The 18,248-nt window shown below is 32.9% G+C and overlaps 2 protein-coding genes and 2 non-coding genes across 4 annotated transcripts; all 4 read right to left on the bottom strand.

The window, feature by feature from the left end:
• Positions 1-72: 72 nt before the first annotated feature.
• On the bottom strand, positions 73-4,098 carry MPS1 (multipolar spindle 1). The gene is made up of 10 exons (XM_085737774.1): positions 3,807-4,098; positions 3,668-3,725; positions 3,421-3,570; positions 3,246-3,314; positions 2,847-2,926; positions 2,636-2,690; positions 1,658-1,771; positions 1,214-1,406; positions 1,009-1,079; positions 73-727 (listed from the first exon to the last, which is right to left on the bottom strand). The coding sequence occupies exons 1-10, from the start codon at positions 3,960-3,962 to the stop codon at positions 543-545; spliced, it is 1,131 nt and encodes a 376-aa protein (XP_085593900.1). The 5' UTR covers positions 3,963-4,098; the 3' UTR covers positions 73-542.
• Positions 4,099-5,701: 1,603 nt separating this feature from the next.
• Positions 5,702-11,870, bottom strand: EIFISO4G1 (MIF4G domain-containing protein / MA3 domain-containing protein). Its single transcript, XM_085737773.1, has 9 exons — positions 11,450-11,870; positions 9,644-9,715; positions 9,271-9,369; positions 8,779-8,955; positions 8,465-8,562; positions 8,024-8,111; positions 7,595-7,945; positions 7,253-7,498; positions 5,702-7,135 (listed from the first exon to the last, which is right to left on the bottom strand). Exons 1-9 carry the CDS (start codon positions 11,624-11,626, stop codon positions 6,119-6,121), a joined length of 2,325 nt encoding a protein of 774 aa, XP_085593899.1. The 5' UTR covers positions 11,627-11,870; the 3' UTR covers positions 5,702-6,118.
• On the bottom strand, positions 10,028-10,131 carry LOC146903298 (small nucleolar RNA snoR103). The gene has a single exon (XR_015024439.1). It is a non-coding gene; the product is annotated as a small nucleolar RNA snoR103 (small nucleolar RNA).
• LOC146903297 (small nucleolar RNA snoR103) lies at positions 10,832-10,935 on the bottom strand. The gene has a single exon (XR_015024438.1). It is a non-coding gene; the product is annotated as a small nucleolar RNA snoR103 (small nucleolar RNA).
• Positions 11,871-18,248: the final 6,378 nt, after the last annotated feature.

Here is an 18,248-nt window from a genome sequence, read left to right as displayed (position 1 = left end):
TTAGGCTTGAACCTTTTTACCATCCAGAGAAATTTGTGAAATTCTTTGTATCATTGAATAACAATACTCGGCTTCAAAAAAAATATAACAATACTCATTTAACTAATAAAGTTATGCACAAAGTGCTAGATAGTCATGATTACAAAATAAGTAGCCAAAGAATGCACCACTAGGCATTACATTCCACCATCACAGTAGCCATGGACATTACATACCAAAAGAATCAAGGAATTTAAGCAGTACCATTGCACCATAACCATCACACAGTAGTCATTGACATTACATATCTCAAAAGATTCTTAAAAGGGTTCAATAGTCATTGGTGTTACAGTAAAGTTCTAAAATATTTATTAAATTCTTCAATCTTCTAAAAGTATTCAAGTCTTGGCACTGCTATGACTTTTCCCACATTCTCATTTCAGTTCACAAGTCCTGGCACCAAATGCTGAATTATTACATCAATTGCCTCATTTTTTAAGAGATTTTTTTCTTTGCAGGACTCTGCATAACCTGCTCAAGCTTACTCACAATTTAATCAATGTTTAGTGAAACAGACGATTAAAAATATCCGGTTTAACCTTCTGAAGCAATGAGACTCCACCAACATGCTTTGCCAATTCACCTGTGACACGGTCCATATAAAGCGTGTATAGTCCATTTCTGCTTTCCAGAAGTTCTAATGCTTTTCTTGCCTGAATAATTGCCGTCATCCAATCTTCAAGGAGCACTGTAATGTCATATTAACCACTTAGTTTGAGCCGTTAAACTCGATTCATCTTCATCACAGTCAATTAACAATAATATTGTATTGGCAAGACTACTTGATGGAGAATTTGATAGCTGAGAAATTAAAATGTTGATTGTGGCAGGCTTTTATTTAAAGTTAATTAAGAATTCATGTAAAATAATAATAATAATAATAATAATAATAATAATAATAATAATAATAATAATAATAATAATAATAATAATAATAATAATAATAAAAGGCTGAAATATGATACATACTGGTGTCAAAATCTTCAGCTTTTGACCACTCTAGTAAGTAATCTGCCACCAAAAACTCAATAAGCTGGATCCTGGCTCCCACAAATAAAAGTAAGACGGATTGCTTTCAAAAACTCTACTTTTTGAACAATACCTCTAAATTGAGCTACTCATTGTGATATTTAAATTTGGAGATCATAGTAAGGTGCATTAGTAAAGAACTTACATGATGAACATACATTCGTGCATGTCAGGAAACTTTTCATCAAAAGGATCAGAGAAAAGCAAACGTTCTGCTAACACCAAAATTCTTTGACAAACTGAAAGTATAACCCGTCGGCCAATATAGGGCGCACTTCCAAGTTTACGGACCAAATGCTGAATACAGAACTGTGCATTGGTGCCACTGTCTTGAGATCCTACGAAGATATGATTTTGGAAAGATAAAAAAAAAAGGAACAAGAAGACCATTAATTAGAGTAAATAAGAAATGAAAATAGTAGTTATCAAAAAAAAAAAAAAAAATGAAAATAGTATTTAATGGTTAAGCTTCAGAATAAATGTCGGAAACGCGACACTTCTACACTAGTTTAAGGTCTTATATTACATATTAGGCTAACAATGCAAGTAAAAATTATTTATTGTCATCAAGCTAAAACTAGTAATATACCATTTTCTGACAAGTATGAGCACATCTTCATAGTCAAACGTGTAACTAAGCTGTTGATAATTCGTTCAACAAGTTCCAGGTTCCTTCCCCTAGACAGAAGAGTCTTCAATGAACCTTCAGAAAAGATATACGGCAATTTTCAGTGCGGATGGCAAATAATATTGATGTGGGTTTCATGAGTAATTCATATGCTAGTGATCCGTAATAAGAGTATAAAAATCAAAGGGAAGCAAAGTAACAAGTAAAATTTGATGTTAATCACTCGTAAATTACCGCTGGATGTGTGGAAGGGGAGTAGGGAGCCTGTGTTTACCTTATATAGCTTATAATCCCACAGCCAATAACAATTCATAACTAACTGACTGGAGTTAGCAGCTGTATTGTCAATACAGTATTGACCGGAGCACTGGATGTGCAAAGAGAACAGTTTCCCTTCCCCTATCCCCCACCACTAGGAGACTCCTCCATTAAATATGAAGGGTAGTCATAAGCCTTACTCAAAAAGAGAGATAAATCATTAGCTTATCCAACACTAGAGATAATTTCAGAGAGATTTTATTCAGCAGATCAATTGAATCCCCCAATGGCTGCATGGGTAAGCAACTCAAAAATTACCAAGGCCGCTCATATCACAACGCATAAGCAGGCCGAGTACATGCATGGATGGAACAGAGTCATTGCTAATTGAAAGACGCTTTTAATAAGCACTCTTGGATATTTTTCACTTTTTTCTATAATTAAAGCACTTTTAGATTTTTACATGGAAATTCTATGTAGTTCTAGATTTATCTTATTTCAAATTACCAATAACAGGGTCTTCAATTAGTGAAAAGGGCAGCATACCAAATATAAAGTGTACATCATGATGTGCCGGCTTTTCAAACTTAGAAGACATATCATTTCAAATATTCAATTTGAAAAGAACAAAAAAGAGAGTAGGAAAAGCACTTCAGTTAATTACTGAAGAGAGCAGAATACCCAATATAAATTCAACGGATTGGTGTGCCAAGTTTGCAAACTTTGAATCATCCACCTGCAAAATACAATGAATAACCAAATGAAATAGAATTAAAACTGTTCACATTCTATGTAATAACATCAGCATTTTTATAAACTCTACTACAAAATGTATTATTTGAATCACAAATTAGTCAAAGAAAAATGCTCAAAAGCAGTGAAGCATGCTTACAGGTGATACAGTCTCACAGAGCTCCACAAGAAAATCAACAGACGCCTTAAGCTGCTCGGTTTCATCCTCCTCAACTAAACCTGCAGTTTTAGTTTCAAATTAGAAGACAGATTTAGTGCAACTACATTCACTTCTAAATTCCTGAATGTATCCTAGTGTGAGTGCCAAAGCGCTACCTTAACACTTGTAAAACTGGTTGAGAGAGCTTATGAGTTATGAAATAGTTTATGTAAACAGTTTATAACTTATATGAAAGTAGTTTGACTTTATGTTATCTTTCGTTACAAAAATAATGGCGTATACATAAGCGCTTATATGATAAGCGCTTATAACATAAACGCTTAATTAAGTTGTTTATTATTTTTTTTGGTAGTGATTAAGTTGTTTATTAATAAGTACCTAAAGAAAGCCGTTGCTGAGTTGAAGAAGATGAAGATCCAATTCTTCTCCTCCTTTCCTTAAATCTCACTGCAGAATGCAAAATTTCAACATCAATAACCAATTCAAAAGCAGGATACCACAACTAAGAATAATAAGAACATGATGATTATGATAATTAATATAATAACGAAACCTTGTCTTAGAAATCTTCGGCGAAGCACATCATTGAATCTGTTATTAGAATCATTTCGATCATGCTTAGGACTTAATTTCCCTAAATTATCGAAGAAATAGCACTTGCAAGAAGCACTCTCAGGGAATAGATCACAGTGTGAAGCAGCATCTGAATCCAAAAACAAAACAAAAAAACTCAGAATCATATCACAATTGCACGTTTAAAAATGCGTTTATAAGAGAAAATTGTGGTATCTGCCTCGAACCTTGAGTTTCCTTCAGATCTTCTTTGAGGCGTAGAATCTCTTGCTTCCTTTCCTTAGCCTAAGAATGAAAACACGAGATTCAAGTTAAAAACGCATTGGATTTTTGAGAAGAAAAGAGGGAAGAGTAGTTTGGATGAACCTTTCGTTTCCAACGGAGAAGATTTTCCGATTGAGAAGGAGAAATAGCATTGGAGGAGTGTTTAGTGTTTTTGATAAACTTAGATCGGAGAAGTGAAATCGCTATGGCTAGTTTCATAGATTCATCCCTCGTTGCGCCATTTCCACCTTCCGCCATTTCCTTTCAGATTCGAAATCAAAAACGCGCCAAACCTATTAGACTGAACTTTTAACAACTCATTTTATGCTTTTTAAATAGCTCTTTTTATGCTTCTTTTTTTTTTTTTTTGTCTGAACACTTATTTTATATTTTATTTATGCCATATAACTATATTATTTATTCCTCTACAAAAACTATATTATTTGTTATTTGGCAAAAAAAGGACGTTGTGATTTAATTTTATGCAATATTTATTATGGATAAAGACCTTACTTAATCCTTTAGGATTTTCTCGTGGTCCATCTGAAAAAGAATACTCAAATTAATCTCTGATATTTTTATATTAGAACAAATTAATATTTATATTGTAATGAGTCAAAAACTAATAGATACAGTAATTTATACCTCGTATGAAAATGTGAGGCGTGTATTATTTTTAGTTGAATTTACTTCCTCTAAAGTGAGCAACTCATTTAAAGTATAAAATATCGATAATTATAATTAAAGATAGATCTAAAATTTTTTTTATCAGAAATTGAATTGTGTTGCGAGCAAATTGTAAAAGACTAAATCAAATCCTTCATTGCTAGAGACTACGACGGTGAAAGGCTCTCAAACGTGCGGTGAAAAAATGTACAATCGAACATACAGTTAATTGTTTAAATTAAAAATATCACTTTTGCCTCTTCAATGTTTCATATTCTCTCGTTTGAGAGTTTACGCTTTTAAACGTATAATATTTTTTTAATATTTTATAACTCACCTTTAAGATTCCTTAAAAAAAACTCACCTTTAAGATTCTTTACGTAAGTAATTTTTACTAAACTTATAAAGCTCAAAGTAACGTGTGAAACACTAAAATTGTTATTAAAAAAGCCCCATTAGAGATGTTTAATATTGAAATAGACTAACGATTAACTGGAAAAAATAATCATTCTCTAACATAACCATCACAAAAAAATTAAATTTTTAAGATTAATATTGAATATTTTATGGATTGGCATATTTCTTAACTTATGCAATAAATAAGTTTTTATGTATTATTTATAAGTTTGTCGGTGTAATTGATGAAAGAAAAAAAAAAAGTATTAAGATTGGGATACACTCAAACCATTCCTTCGTTTTTTAAAATAGTCCTGTTGCCGCATTTTTTTTTCCCTTAACAAAACATTGTGATACACTCCTCCTCTCCACTAGTACTTTTTTTCATACACTTGATCTCTTAATAAAATTGATGAACCTCTGCCCATAACAAACAATTACCAGAAGACAAACTTTGTTTTATAAAAAGAAAATGTTAAAAACAACTATTTTTAGTTTTTATTGAAAAGAAGTAAATATGAGCAATTAAGAAAAGTATAATTAACAAATTGTACCCTTTATCTATCAAAGCGACAGTTAAATAAGAACAAACAAAAAATGTACTCAAATGACACTTAAAAAAACAAAGGGAACGGATTTAGGACTACAAATTTGGCTCCACTAAAGTGTAAGTTGGTAAAGTAAAAAAACTAATTATTATTATTGTAACCAACCGTATAACAACCCATGGATTGTTATGTGCGTGCACATAATATCAACCATTGGTTGATTTTTATCTAAAATGAATTGTTCACTTTAGAGGAGTCTTATCGTAGTCCTAAATACATCAATTTGGAGGAGTCTTATCCTAGTCCTAAATAAAAGAATGAAATAATTGATCACACAATTTATGTTGCAACATACAAGACAGAAATCTAAACCTTAAAAAGAAAATCTAGCGGAAATAACGACGATGACATTTATGAACTGACCAGTTTAACAATTACTCTGTCAAGAAAATCAGAAGAAAAAAATGGCTACTAATGAAATACAAAACATTTGGACCCCCTAAGGGATGGGCCACTATCTTGGAGAAACTTGGCATATGATTTAGCCAACTGGAAAACAAAATCCTTAGCTTTATGGTTTAACTTTTCCCTCAATAAACAACTCTACGACATCAAAACAAAAAAAAATTATACAACTGATGAAAATACCTGACTGGAAGCTCCACTTTAATATTCTTACTGTAATACAAATGCTCAATAACTCAAAGTGAGCATAAAAAGAAGGGAATTTGAAACTAGTGAAACAAGGCAGAGACGTTCATCCAGTAAAAAAGACATCAGTATACTTGTGCGAAGTCTTTCGATTCACTCAAACAGAGCCTGGCAGGCCTCAATGTCAGATGCTTGTGAATCCAACACAGCTTGCCCGGATGCAGAGCTAATTACCTGCATTGCAGAGTTGAATATTGCTTTCTGGAAGTAGTCGTCACCCACCTTCTTAAGGATCTCTTTGACCACCTTAAAGTCCAAACCCCCGGACAAAACTAATTTCCCTATTATCTCACCAAAGTTATTTGGTGCTTTAGGTAAATCTATGCCAATATCATCCAGCAGAGAAGCAAATAACAAACATCCAGTCCCTATGTCTCTAGCTGTGAGAATCTTCTTCATAAACAGATACTCAATAAGATTGGCAACAGGTTCAACGCGTGGTGGACTTTTATCTAGTCCAAGAGAAATGGCTTCCTTCACAACCTCTGGGTGATAGGTCGGTGCTTTTAGTTCCTCCACACACTGTAATGCCTCGTCCAAAAGCCGAACATTGAAATATTCTTCCAAAAGAGAGACAGTTTTGCGGTGAAGATCATCAATATTCAATTTTACAGCTGGGGCCTGTGGCTTCTCAGGGGATGCGGCAGAAACAGGTTTGACAGGTGCAGGCTCTGTAGCTGAAACAATGTTTGATGGTAGAGCAGAAGGAGTACCACCTCCAAGCACCAGGGCACTATTCTTCCCACTTATAAGACCACTACTGCCTTGAGGCAGTAACTTCGAGTTTAGGACTGGTGGCTTGGAAAGATAAGGAGATTGGACACGTCCTCCAGTTTGAGCGCCAGACATGTCTCCTCTTGGCATAGATCTAGTCCTAGGCACTTCCCAGTTATCATTATCAATACCAGGCATCCCAGGCATCTTCCTTGCACCTGGCATCCCAGGCATTAAACCTCCTGTACCAGGTCGGGCAATGGGGAAGCCCCCGGCTCCTGTGTTACCTTGAACACCAGTAACACGGGTGTTTCTCATACCTGCGGTGGCACCTGGACGCAATCCAAGATTCTTCTCTGCCTCATCATGGATTTCACTGATGGTTTTGGCCTTGATCTAGATACAGATAGAGTAAAACATTAATACTTTTGATATTAAAAAAAACAAGTAAATCAACCTTTGAATTTTGAGACATAATGTATATATGCAGAACAGTGAACATTTTAATTTTACCTCTTCACGTCGTGGAACCCAGTTGCTAGCACGCAAATCTATAACATCACGAACCATGAATTTCATCCGTGGTGCAAGTTGAGGATTTGTGCTCAATTCTTTCAACCGGCCAAAGTACATATCATTTATACGTCGTGATTTTGGGCTTTCATCAAGCTGCTTGCCAATAGTGTTGAAAAAATGACATATGGCTTCAACATTTTCCTCAGCCGGACACACATTGCTGTCAGAAGCTCCCAAAAGCTCCTGTTCATAACATCAGTTAACCAAGAAGGTAAGTGAATACTCCTCCCAAACCAACAAGAAATTACATTACAGTCAAGTCATAAGTCCAGCAAGAACCTGAACAATGTGATGGACAATCTTTTCAGGAACCATTTTTTGCTTCAGCAGCTCACCAATTAAACGGATGTTTCCAAGGGTACGAATTTTAACAAGTCTTTCCTTGTCGCGTCGCTCTGTCTCCTGCTCAGGGGAAGTCATCTGCGACAATTCTTCCCTCAGTTTGCCAGCACCTTCAAAAGCTTCCTGGCAGTTATTCAAGAGTACTCTCTTAAAAGTTATTTCTCTCCCACCAGGTTCTTCAGATGGGAATGGAGGCAGCTTCTCATTAAGATCAGAACACAGCTGAGCATACATGGGGCAGAATGTTGGTTCTAGCACTGCCTTATCAAATATCAATGAAATGACTCCCTGCAATTACAAAGAATGTCAGTTGAGAACAAACAAGGATGCAAAGAGAAATATATTTTCAAATAAAAGGGGGGGAACCTTCAATATGTCAGCTGATGTAATGCCAGAATCGATCAATTGACCTTTCAGGAGATCAAATTTTTCAGGAGTCAACTTGTTTAGTATCCTGCATTGAATTAGTTAGGAGCATTTAGCATAGAAGTAGCAAGTAGCACAAGTCTAAGAATTCTGAAGGCTCGTAATTGAGTTACTTCATTGAAAAAGCAAACCAATGAAAAGTATAAACAGAGCTCAATGGTTAACACGTGACAAAATAATAAATACAAGAAGCTTGTCCAACTCGCAAATATTGACTTATGGTTATTATGGAAATTGGATAAGGTACAGTCCCCCAAACTGTTCTTGATAAATATCCAAGAAAATTACTAGGAATGAACGGAAGTAAGGATTTGAGACAGAACAAAGTCAAATGGAAATCAGTATAAAACTCTTAACAGATGCTAAAGAATTGAAAATTACCCTTTAACAGTCTTTAGGACACGATCCTTGTCAGAGAGAGTTCCCCTTCTGGCAGACCATGGTACCTCAGCCTTGACTAGAGTAGGAGCAGGTCCTCCCTGAATTAATGAGACAGAGATTTATAAACAAGACCAAATAAGCAATCTATTGTACACTATGTGCAAACTATACAAAGTGCCGTCTATTTAAAAGCTTCTACTTCAAGGAGAGAAAAAAAAAACTTAGTTTCTCAATAATGTGAGACTCAAACATGAGCTCGTAAAACAAACTAGAAAACAAAACAGATATTGTGCAGTTCTGCAAATGTTTATTACCCCTTGGTTAGTCCTCGGTTGGTCTTGACGATTAACCTGACTAGTATTGCCAAAATCTCTATTCTCCTTGATATTATCCCAAGACCTCTCATCTGCGTTAGCAGGAGGTTGTGCAGAACGGCCGCGCCAGTCACGGTTATCTGGTTCAGAGTATCGGTTTTGAATTTGAGTTGGGGGCTGCAGAAAGATAATATAAAGATTAATACAGAATTTAAACTAAATATTTTGACAATGGTCATAAATAAATTAATAAAAAAGACAATGTATAATTGCACATGACAGAAGAATAAAATAGTAGCATGTCATTCAAACACAATAGTTTTTCATTCATTGCTGAAAGGATCCACAGCAAGATACTACTATTAGTATGTGTTCAGTGCCTAATAAATCAACACTAATCAACTTCAACAATCAACATACCCTTCGGGATGAAAAATGATTCAACCTTTTACGAAGCTAACAGAATATAAAGAAGACAGAAAACACACTCACATTGTTCTCTACACGACCCCAACTTTGATCTTCACCAAAAAGTTCAGCATCAATATCATGTCTGAGCTTTAAAATATCCTCAGGGGTCTCCTCAAGAGTCTGTGAGTAAAAGAAATATTAGCCACAAAATACATGCAAACAAAAGCAGTTCCCTAGAGAAAAGAGGTCCAAAAATGACCCAAAAGTATACAGAACATTTATCCATAGACTTAGACAACGGCATGGGTGGCCTTTTAATGAACAATAAGCTTCATGGGAAAAAAACAGAATAATTGGGGAAGAATTGTAAATAGGCAGCAGGTGAACAAAAACTCATTAAGGAACCATATAATTAATTTGAAAAGGAAAACACTAAGCAGCAGGAGCAAATTACCTCTCTAATCTGTAAAAGCTCTTCTTTAGTATATCGCACACGCTCACGGCTCTCGAACTGCGAATCTCCAACCTATAATGCCAAAAGTAGTTAGATACAAATCCCATAGCATAGTCATATTCAAACTAGCACCATTCAAACATGCAACCCAGAGAAAGAAAATGACTCAAAGTTAGAATGCAATGACATAAATTCTATGCACGGACATCACAGTGAAAATCGAGTCCATATAAGGATTAACCACACATAGACCAAGCTGTAATCGGTATGAAATATGAATGATACAGAGAAAAACATATATACTAGACCGAAATACCAAAAAAATATATCAAATATCATGCAACAAAGAAGTTGCAGCATCAACCAGGATTCTGAAACTAAGTTCAATGTATGTGGGATCTTCATGGGTAATTTGAGACTTCGTCAAACCCACCTAAAGCCCACACATTGCTTTCTGTCCATATTTACAGCAAGTACACGTACTTAAGTGTCCCACCAAGAATTAGGACATTAAAATCAAGCTTGCCCTGTCTTATGGGGTCTCAACTTAAATCCCGGGTTGTTAGACAGCAAACAGAGGGCAGTAAACAAAATAAACAAGTCTGTAAGTATATTTTAGTTGGCTCCTCTGAAGCATTATCGCCATGCTTTTATAAAGTTGTCAAACAAATAAGTTAAATTCCAAAATACACAATCATCAAAATCAGACACATTCAAATCAATGGATTTAGATTAAATGAAACCACATAATAAAGCCTCGCTTAAATACAAATATTTTTTGTCGGCAAAAGACCTCGCAACTCAAATTAAAGTTAAATAAACCCAAACGTAAAAACAAAATTTTTGTCGGCAAAAGACCTTGTGCCTCAAATTAAATTTAAAGGAAGCAAAAAACAGCATCAAATTGAATATTAATATTAATCATGTTTATCTGAAATTTAAAAAAAATAAAAGATAAAAAACCATTAACCATTTACAAATCTATGGATTTAAATTATTTGTCGGCACAAGACCTCCCAACTCAAATTAAATTTAATAGAAGCAAAAAACCACAACACATTGAGTCTTAAATCTTAATATTAATGAAGTTGATCTGAAATCATAAAAAATATAAAATTCATTAACTATATACAAATAAAGTAAGTAAAACATAAACATTAAAAGACTAGCGTATTTGTGAATTAAACAGAATATACGTGGGATCTTTATGAGTAATTTGAAACTGAGTCAATCCCACCTAAAGCCCACGAATTGCTTTCTGTCCATATTTACAGCAAGTACACATACTTAAGTGTCCCACCAAGAATTAGGACATTAGACCTTTATCTAGGTCTTACCTTAAAGGTACCCAAACAGTAAACAAAACATAAAGGTATTCAAGTCTATGTTAGTTACATCTTCAAAAGTGTTGCCTTCATGCTTTAATATAGTAATGAAGTTATAAAACATAGCAGTTCAATTCCAAATTACACAATCATCAAACCCGGACATATTCAAATCTATGGGATTTAAACAAAACAAAACCAAATTATTAAAAACCACAGTGCTATTAAACACTGACACCTAAAGACAATTTTTTTATCAGCACAAGACCTCACACCTTAAATTAAATATAAAATATAAAACATACAACAAAACAAACAAAAAACAGCAATTTATTGAGGCTTAATATTAATAATCAAGTTGATCTAAAATAAAAATAAAATCATAAGCATTAAACGAATCATAAGCAATGAAAAAAAATCAATTTTTTAATTAAAAGGAGGTGTGCAAAAGCAGATCCAAATAAAAGGGGTTTAATTATACCTTGAAAGCGAGGAGAGAAGAAGCAGCAGCATTAGGACGAAGATGAGAAAGATCAGATGAAAAGGAACCAAAAGCAGGTGAATTGGAAGAGGAAGAATCGAATCTAGGAGCGAGAAGCCTGTTTCCTCGACCACCACCAGGCCTCAAGCTAAGAACTGTTTGATCACCTTGCTGCATACCGATCTAAAACGCTTGAAAGGGATTGATTGCTTGCAAACTTCACCGAATAGATGAATGAATTAATCAAAAATTGATTCAGCGGCGGCGCCGAATCGATTGAAAGAGAAGAAGAAAAAGATAGAAAATTGAAGAAGAAGAAGGATTGGATTGGATTGGATTTTGAGGCTAGCTAGGTTATTGTATCGAATGGATATTTCTCTCTCTTCTACGGAGTGAGAAGAAGAGAGAACTGCGTTGCGTTTCAAAGGAGGGGTAACAAAAAACCCTTATTTCACACAAGATTTGTGCGTTGCGTTGCGTTGCTTAATATTATTTTATTATTATTATTTTTTCTACAAATTAGGTCAAGTAAGGTTTATATTTATATTCTTTATTTTTTTAAACAAACAACATTGGACTACTTTGATATCCATGTTTCTACTTTATATCCACACCCCCACCTCAAAATAAATTCAATCTTTAGTTACAATGCTGTTATTATCTTGTTTTGTCTAATGTACTTTTTTTTTATTGTAAAAAAAATAGTAGTACTATTAATTTTTGACAATATAGGTGTGAATAATGAGAAGTATGGTGGGATTTATTAGGATAGAGGTCAAAGGGAAGATAATAACGGTTTGTTTGTGGAGGATCTTTTATTATTGTTTGTCATTAATAAGTTAGAACGGAACATGTATTTTGGACCTCCAAACATGAATGTTGATTGTATTTTAGTGTATACCGTGTTTGGTATGTTAATATATGCTTGTTATTATGAGATTCATTTACCTCTACAAAGTGTGTTAGATGTGATGTGAGTGTTGGGCAGCAAGAAATTAGCCACAAAATGTAGGATGCTTTGCAGATTTTTTTTAGAAAATTCTAAAAAACTTGTTTCAAAATAAAAAAGTTTTTATTTTTGACAGAATTTTTTTAATTAAATATGACGTGGTAAATGAATTACACACGTGGATGACAAAAAAAAATTAAAAAACAAAATCCATGTCAGCACCACATAAGAGATTCCGCTGAGTCATATGGCTTGGGGTTTTTTTGAAGAATCTTACTTTTACAAGGACCAAATCCAAAAAAAAAAAAAATTAAAGGGGACAAAACCAAAAGTACCCTATATTTCAGGGAGGTAAGACACTATTAACCCAAAAATAAATTATGTCCCCAACGTTTCAAATTCTTCTACTATTGGTCCCTCACTTAAACTTGTCAGCAGAATCTGCTGACATGTGTAATTTTTTTTTTCATTTTTTTTAAATAGATTCATATTCCACTTGGATATTAATTGAATTATGATTTTTAAATTAAAAAAAATTAAAATTAGATTATCCAATTAGATTGTGATACATATGATTTCCATCTTATTCTTCTTCTTATGAATCTTATCGTTCTTCTTCTTCTCTACCTTGTTCTTCTTTTTCTTAATACTCCCTCTAGCAGGTTCTTCACCTTTTTCTTCAAACCCAAACGTGATATGTTAGCTTAAACTCGATTCTAATCTATTTCTTTTCATTCATACTCGTTTTTGCGTGTTCCTGACTTTTTGTTACTATTTCTCTTTGTGTTAGGGTTAGTTGTAGTTTCAAACAGGTGGGAGTAAGATCTCGAGCATTGGCAACTCAAATAGAGGAAACCTTCCACTTCCAATTTGTGGGTGCAATGCAGTTATGAAGTTGTGGGTATCAAATATTGTTGAGAACCCTAAGAGAAAATTTTGGAAATGCACAAATCGGAACATGAATGATGTGGAAAGTTGTGAACTTTTCATATGGGATGATGAATTGGAGTTGTTCTTTGCGAGAAAAGGCTATCGCCCGAAGAATGACAGTGTTGGATTTGATAGTGGCTGCAATCAGTGTAAGGTGAGTACAAAATTTCTGGAAAAAAAATTTGGAAGGATTTTGGGAAAGAATGTGGACAAGAAATAAGAAAGGAGCTTGAGTCTAAGAGGGTACTGATGAAGAAGAAATATGAGGATAAGAAGAATAAGTGCAATTGGTTGTTCATGCCATTGCTAATTTTCTAGATGTTTTTTGCAATTGCATTCAAATTGGCTTATTGTCAACTTGTTGGTTCAATTGTTGGAACAAGTTGGATGTTTATGTAATGCCTTAACTTTGTATGATTATTTAGAGAATTAGCCATTATGACTGTTTATGCAATACCTTAACTTTGTAATATGAAGTTGAACTTCTGATTATGAAACGTTGATGGTTGTTGGTACTATATGAAATGGGAAAACATTCTATAAATTCAACTTGTTAGCCTATATATTTGAACAACCATACTTATAGCATATTAAAGCACATCAAGTGCATATGTAACATTACAAAATAAAGCACGTAAAGTGCATGTTACAAAACAAAGCACATCAAGTGCACTTACCCAGTTGATCTTTCTTAAATTTTTCATATTTTGGACCATTTTCATCGTTTGAAGCATCAGGATCATAATTGCCCAATTCATCAGATACATACTCATCTTCCTCATTAACCCCAGTTGTGTAGCCACGTGCCATGGAAACTAGGGCTTTCACTTTTAACTTACCAGTAGCAGCTTTCTTTTTCTTCTTGCTTGAAGACTTGTTAGCAACAATCTTCAACCTATAGGATTGTCCTCCTATATCCACCTTATTGGTTCCATTTGCAGGTTGCTCAACTTCAAAAACACCAAACCTATCATCCAAAACAATTGTCCTCTCATCTTCAATATCATCCAACCTTATCCCTCAAACTTCATCCTCACTATTGTTATCCTCACCATTGTCATCAGCAACATTCAGTTCAATACACTTAGGTTCAGAGACATAGTTAGAGTTAGTACTCACATTGTGCTCAACATATATGTGTGCATCCATGTTTTCGATCATTGCTTGCAACATCACAGCTTTAATGTCATCATCAAGTAAGACATGCTTTAAAGCCTCATCTACTCCCTCTATCTTCCTCCACAACCTATAGGTCAATTTAACATAGTTCCATCCCAATATCAAACCCATAGATTCAAAATAACTCCATGAATCTGAGTCTTGCCCAATAATCAAAGTTTTCATCCCACCTCTGTAAAACAATGCTCCCTTTCGTACAAACTCAGCACCATGGTGGAAGACAACATTGAAAAGTCTCATATTTGTAAACAATGCATGTGTAAATAAGTGTTTATTCAACAAAACCGAGACCAAACATAACATGCAAGATTAAAAGGAAACAATCTGACAACCATGGATGAATCATGAACGTTTGTTTCGAAATTCAAAAAGGTGGGAAGAAACGTACCTTCAATCGTGACCGTTCGTTTTTCCTTTAGAATGATTCGTCACCGTTGATTTTTTCCTTCGAAGGGATCCTGACCGTTGATTTTCTGGCCAAAATCATAACCCCTATACTTTGTCTTCGTTCTTCAATCGAAATCGTTCTTCAATCGCCGTTTCAAACTAGGGTTTGCCGGAGTTCGTACATAACATTTGGGAAGAAGAAGAAAATGAAATTTAAAGGGACTAAAGATGGAACTAGGGTTTTGTACTTATATCTATGTTTTGATTTATTTTTTTGTATTTGTTGTTTAATTTACTGATTTTATAACTTTTAAATAAATGGTATACATAAATTAATATCCAAGTGGCATCTGAATCCATTTCAAAAAAATGAAAAAAATAATAATTACACAGTCATCATGACAAGTTAGCAGATTATGCAGACAAGCTTAAGTGAGGGACCAATAGTGGAAGAATCTGAAATGTTGGGGACATAAATTATTATTTTTTTACAGAGACTAAAATCGGTATTAACCCTTTTAATTTTTTTGGGGTCTAAGTAACATAGTTAGTAACACACTAACACTATTCTTTTTGTTAGGTACTACTACTTGGTGTTAAGTAACCTAAACCAAACCGACTGGTCAAACCAACAATCGATGGGGTGGACCAGACGATCTAGATAAAATATCATAAATGTGAAAGAATTAGCGAAAATCCAAACATGTTGTGTCATTATAAAAGCAATGGGCCGATGTGACTTTGAATCATTGGAAATTGATCATCCCACGGGTTAATGATTATATATATAAATTGGTTAAAAAATTCAATAACGGCAAAAATGAGAATCAAACTTGCAACCACACATTTACAAAAACACAATTTTGTCACTTGATCAAGTTAAATTGTTGAGCAGTATTTGTCAATTACTTGACAAATCTCACTTATTTTGCTCGCATTTTTGTAAAGAAAAATTCAAAATTTATTATTAATGTCATTAATGTATAAATTTATATTTCTTTTAAGGAAACAGATAAAGTTATGTTTTAAATATGAATTTTACAATATGATATTAATATTTTTTTCAGACAGCATATTGTTAATATGTTATTAAGATATTTTTTAGCAACGTGAAAGTAATAGAATAATAATATCATTATGATTGAGAAAAACACTTGAGATTATAAACATCATTCTTTTTTTGTGGGTCTTAGTGGTTGGAGCTCACACATTTTAAATATGAAAAAGTTGGGTGTTCGAGGTTCGAACCCCGACCCTTGCATATATTATAAACATCATTATATTATATATTAGAAAAATTAAATATTTCTTAATATCTACAAATTAAAATTGTTTTATACGTATTTTATCTTTTAAAAAATATTGTAGATTTTTTGTTTATTTTCAACACTATAAAAATTATCTCTCTATGTATGTGAGAAAAATCATTCAAAATTTCATCTCAAATGCATTAGCACATATGATTCTGTAAAATTCATAAGAGAAACTCTTTTTATGGTATATATTTTTATTCCATGGAGGCAATCTATTATTTTAAGTTTGAACAATAATTCAAATGACTATTTATTAGTGTTTATTTGTATTTTGGGATTTTTACAGGTATGTTGAGACTTTTGTGATTGTGATATTTATACTTAACTTGAAAATGAGGAAATTGATAACTTTCAAGGAATAGTTGTGTGCATGCTTAATGGTATGTTATCAAATTTGTTTATTATAATTTGTCAAAAAAATTTGTTTATTATAATCATGTTATAATTTAATTTTGAATATGCGTGATTGTGTGTTTATATATTGTTTGAGTTACATAAATGATATTAAATATCAATTTGAATTATTTTCTTATTTAATTTGTATTCTTTGAAAAATGTATTTTAGGGGTGAAAATATTATTATTTATTTCTAAATATGAGTTTGAATTTGATTTATGGTTCTAAATATAATTATTTGTTTCGTATAATTTTGAAAATGATTGTAAAAGATATTAAATATTAGGTAGACTTATGTCTCTGGTTTATTTGTCTACAAATTTAATGTATACATGATTTGTCTTCAAATTGAATGTATACAAGGAAACATGGTTTTCAATTTGATGCACATATTTTTTCTTCAAATTTTATCTTTGCAAGTATAATTTATCGTGTACGAAATACATGTATATACTACAAATGTTTAGTTTATAAATATGTAATAGTGTACATATGTTTATTGTGTACGAAGTATAATTTTCTACACAATTGTTTGTTTGAGTTTGAGATATATTTCATAATATGTTTATTCCATTCATTATACTAGTTATATGCATGAATATATGTATATACTATAAATGTTTAGTTTATAAATATGTAATAGTGTACATATGTATATTGAAAAATGCCACTCACTAAACTAATAAAATTTAATAAAATTTGTTGATAACTATTCATGATATTATATTGTATAAATTTTATTAGTGTTGTGAGCGGTATTTTTTATGATAGTTTATAAGTATTTGTTGTTAACTCTTTTTTGTTTATTAGAGTATATGGATCTATTGATTATCAAAGTAATATAATGTTTAATGATATTATTGAAAATATCCTCAAATTAGGATCATCCAAATTTTGTAGAACTACAATCATTCGGACAGAAAGTCCTGAAGAACATGTTTTGTTGTCTGACCTACTATAGAGGGAAATCAACATTCTTGCATTTAAAGAATGAATTATTTATTTATTATTAAATAAAACAGCTTGTGATTAATATTTGATGGCAACCGAAACAAGAACAATTGTTGCTGAGAAACTTACTTTAACAAGTTTAATTGGGATGAAACTGACACGTAAAAATATTAAGAAGTTATACGAAAAATGTTGCACAAAAAACATTAAAAAGTTATACGAACATTTCGGTTTTAAGAAAGAAGTTATTTCTAAAGGAGGTAAATATGCATAACTATTGAAGGCTGATCATCGACCACCTATGCTGCATGAAGATGTGCGCATGATAAATGTAGAACCATTAGAAGCTGATTATCGGTCACTTTTTGGAAGCTACTCTTATTAAGAGATCTTTGAAAAACGATTACGCCGATATTATTGAATGAAAGCATAAGACAGTGGGCAAATATAAAATTGCAGGTTTAAATTCAGATGAAGGATGGGAAATGATGAAGGCAATTGAGGATGATGTAAGATCTAACTGGCTTGATATGGTTTTTTGTTCAATGAAAGTAATAACAGAGAACCTTCTAACTTTTTTTGGTAGTGTTGATTTTCATGAAACAAAAAATTGGATAGATTTTGAATTAATTTCAGGGATAATGGACGGTGATAAGATTATCACGGGTCTCAGTAAGAGATTTGGACCACTGCC

The sequence above is a fragment of the Medicago sativa genome, chromosome 8 (assembly GCF_051527215.1).
Source record: "Medicago sativa cultivar Bolivia chromosome 8, Bolivia_mono, whole genome shotgun sequence".
Classification (NCBI taxonomy): Eukaryota; Viridiplantae; Streptophyta; class Magnoliopsida; order Fabales; family Fabaceae; genus Medicago; species Medicago sativa.
This window is presented reverse-complemented; position numbering and strand designations above follow the sequence as displayed.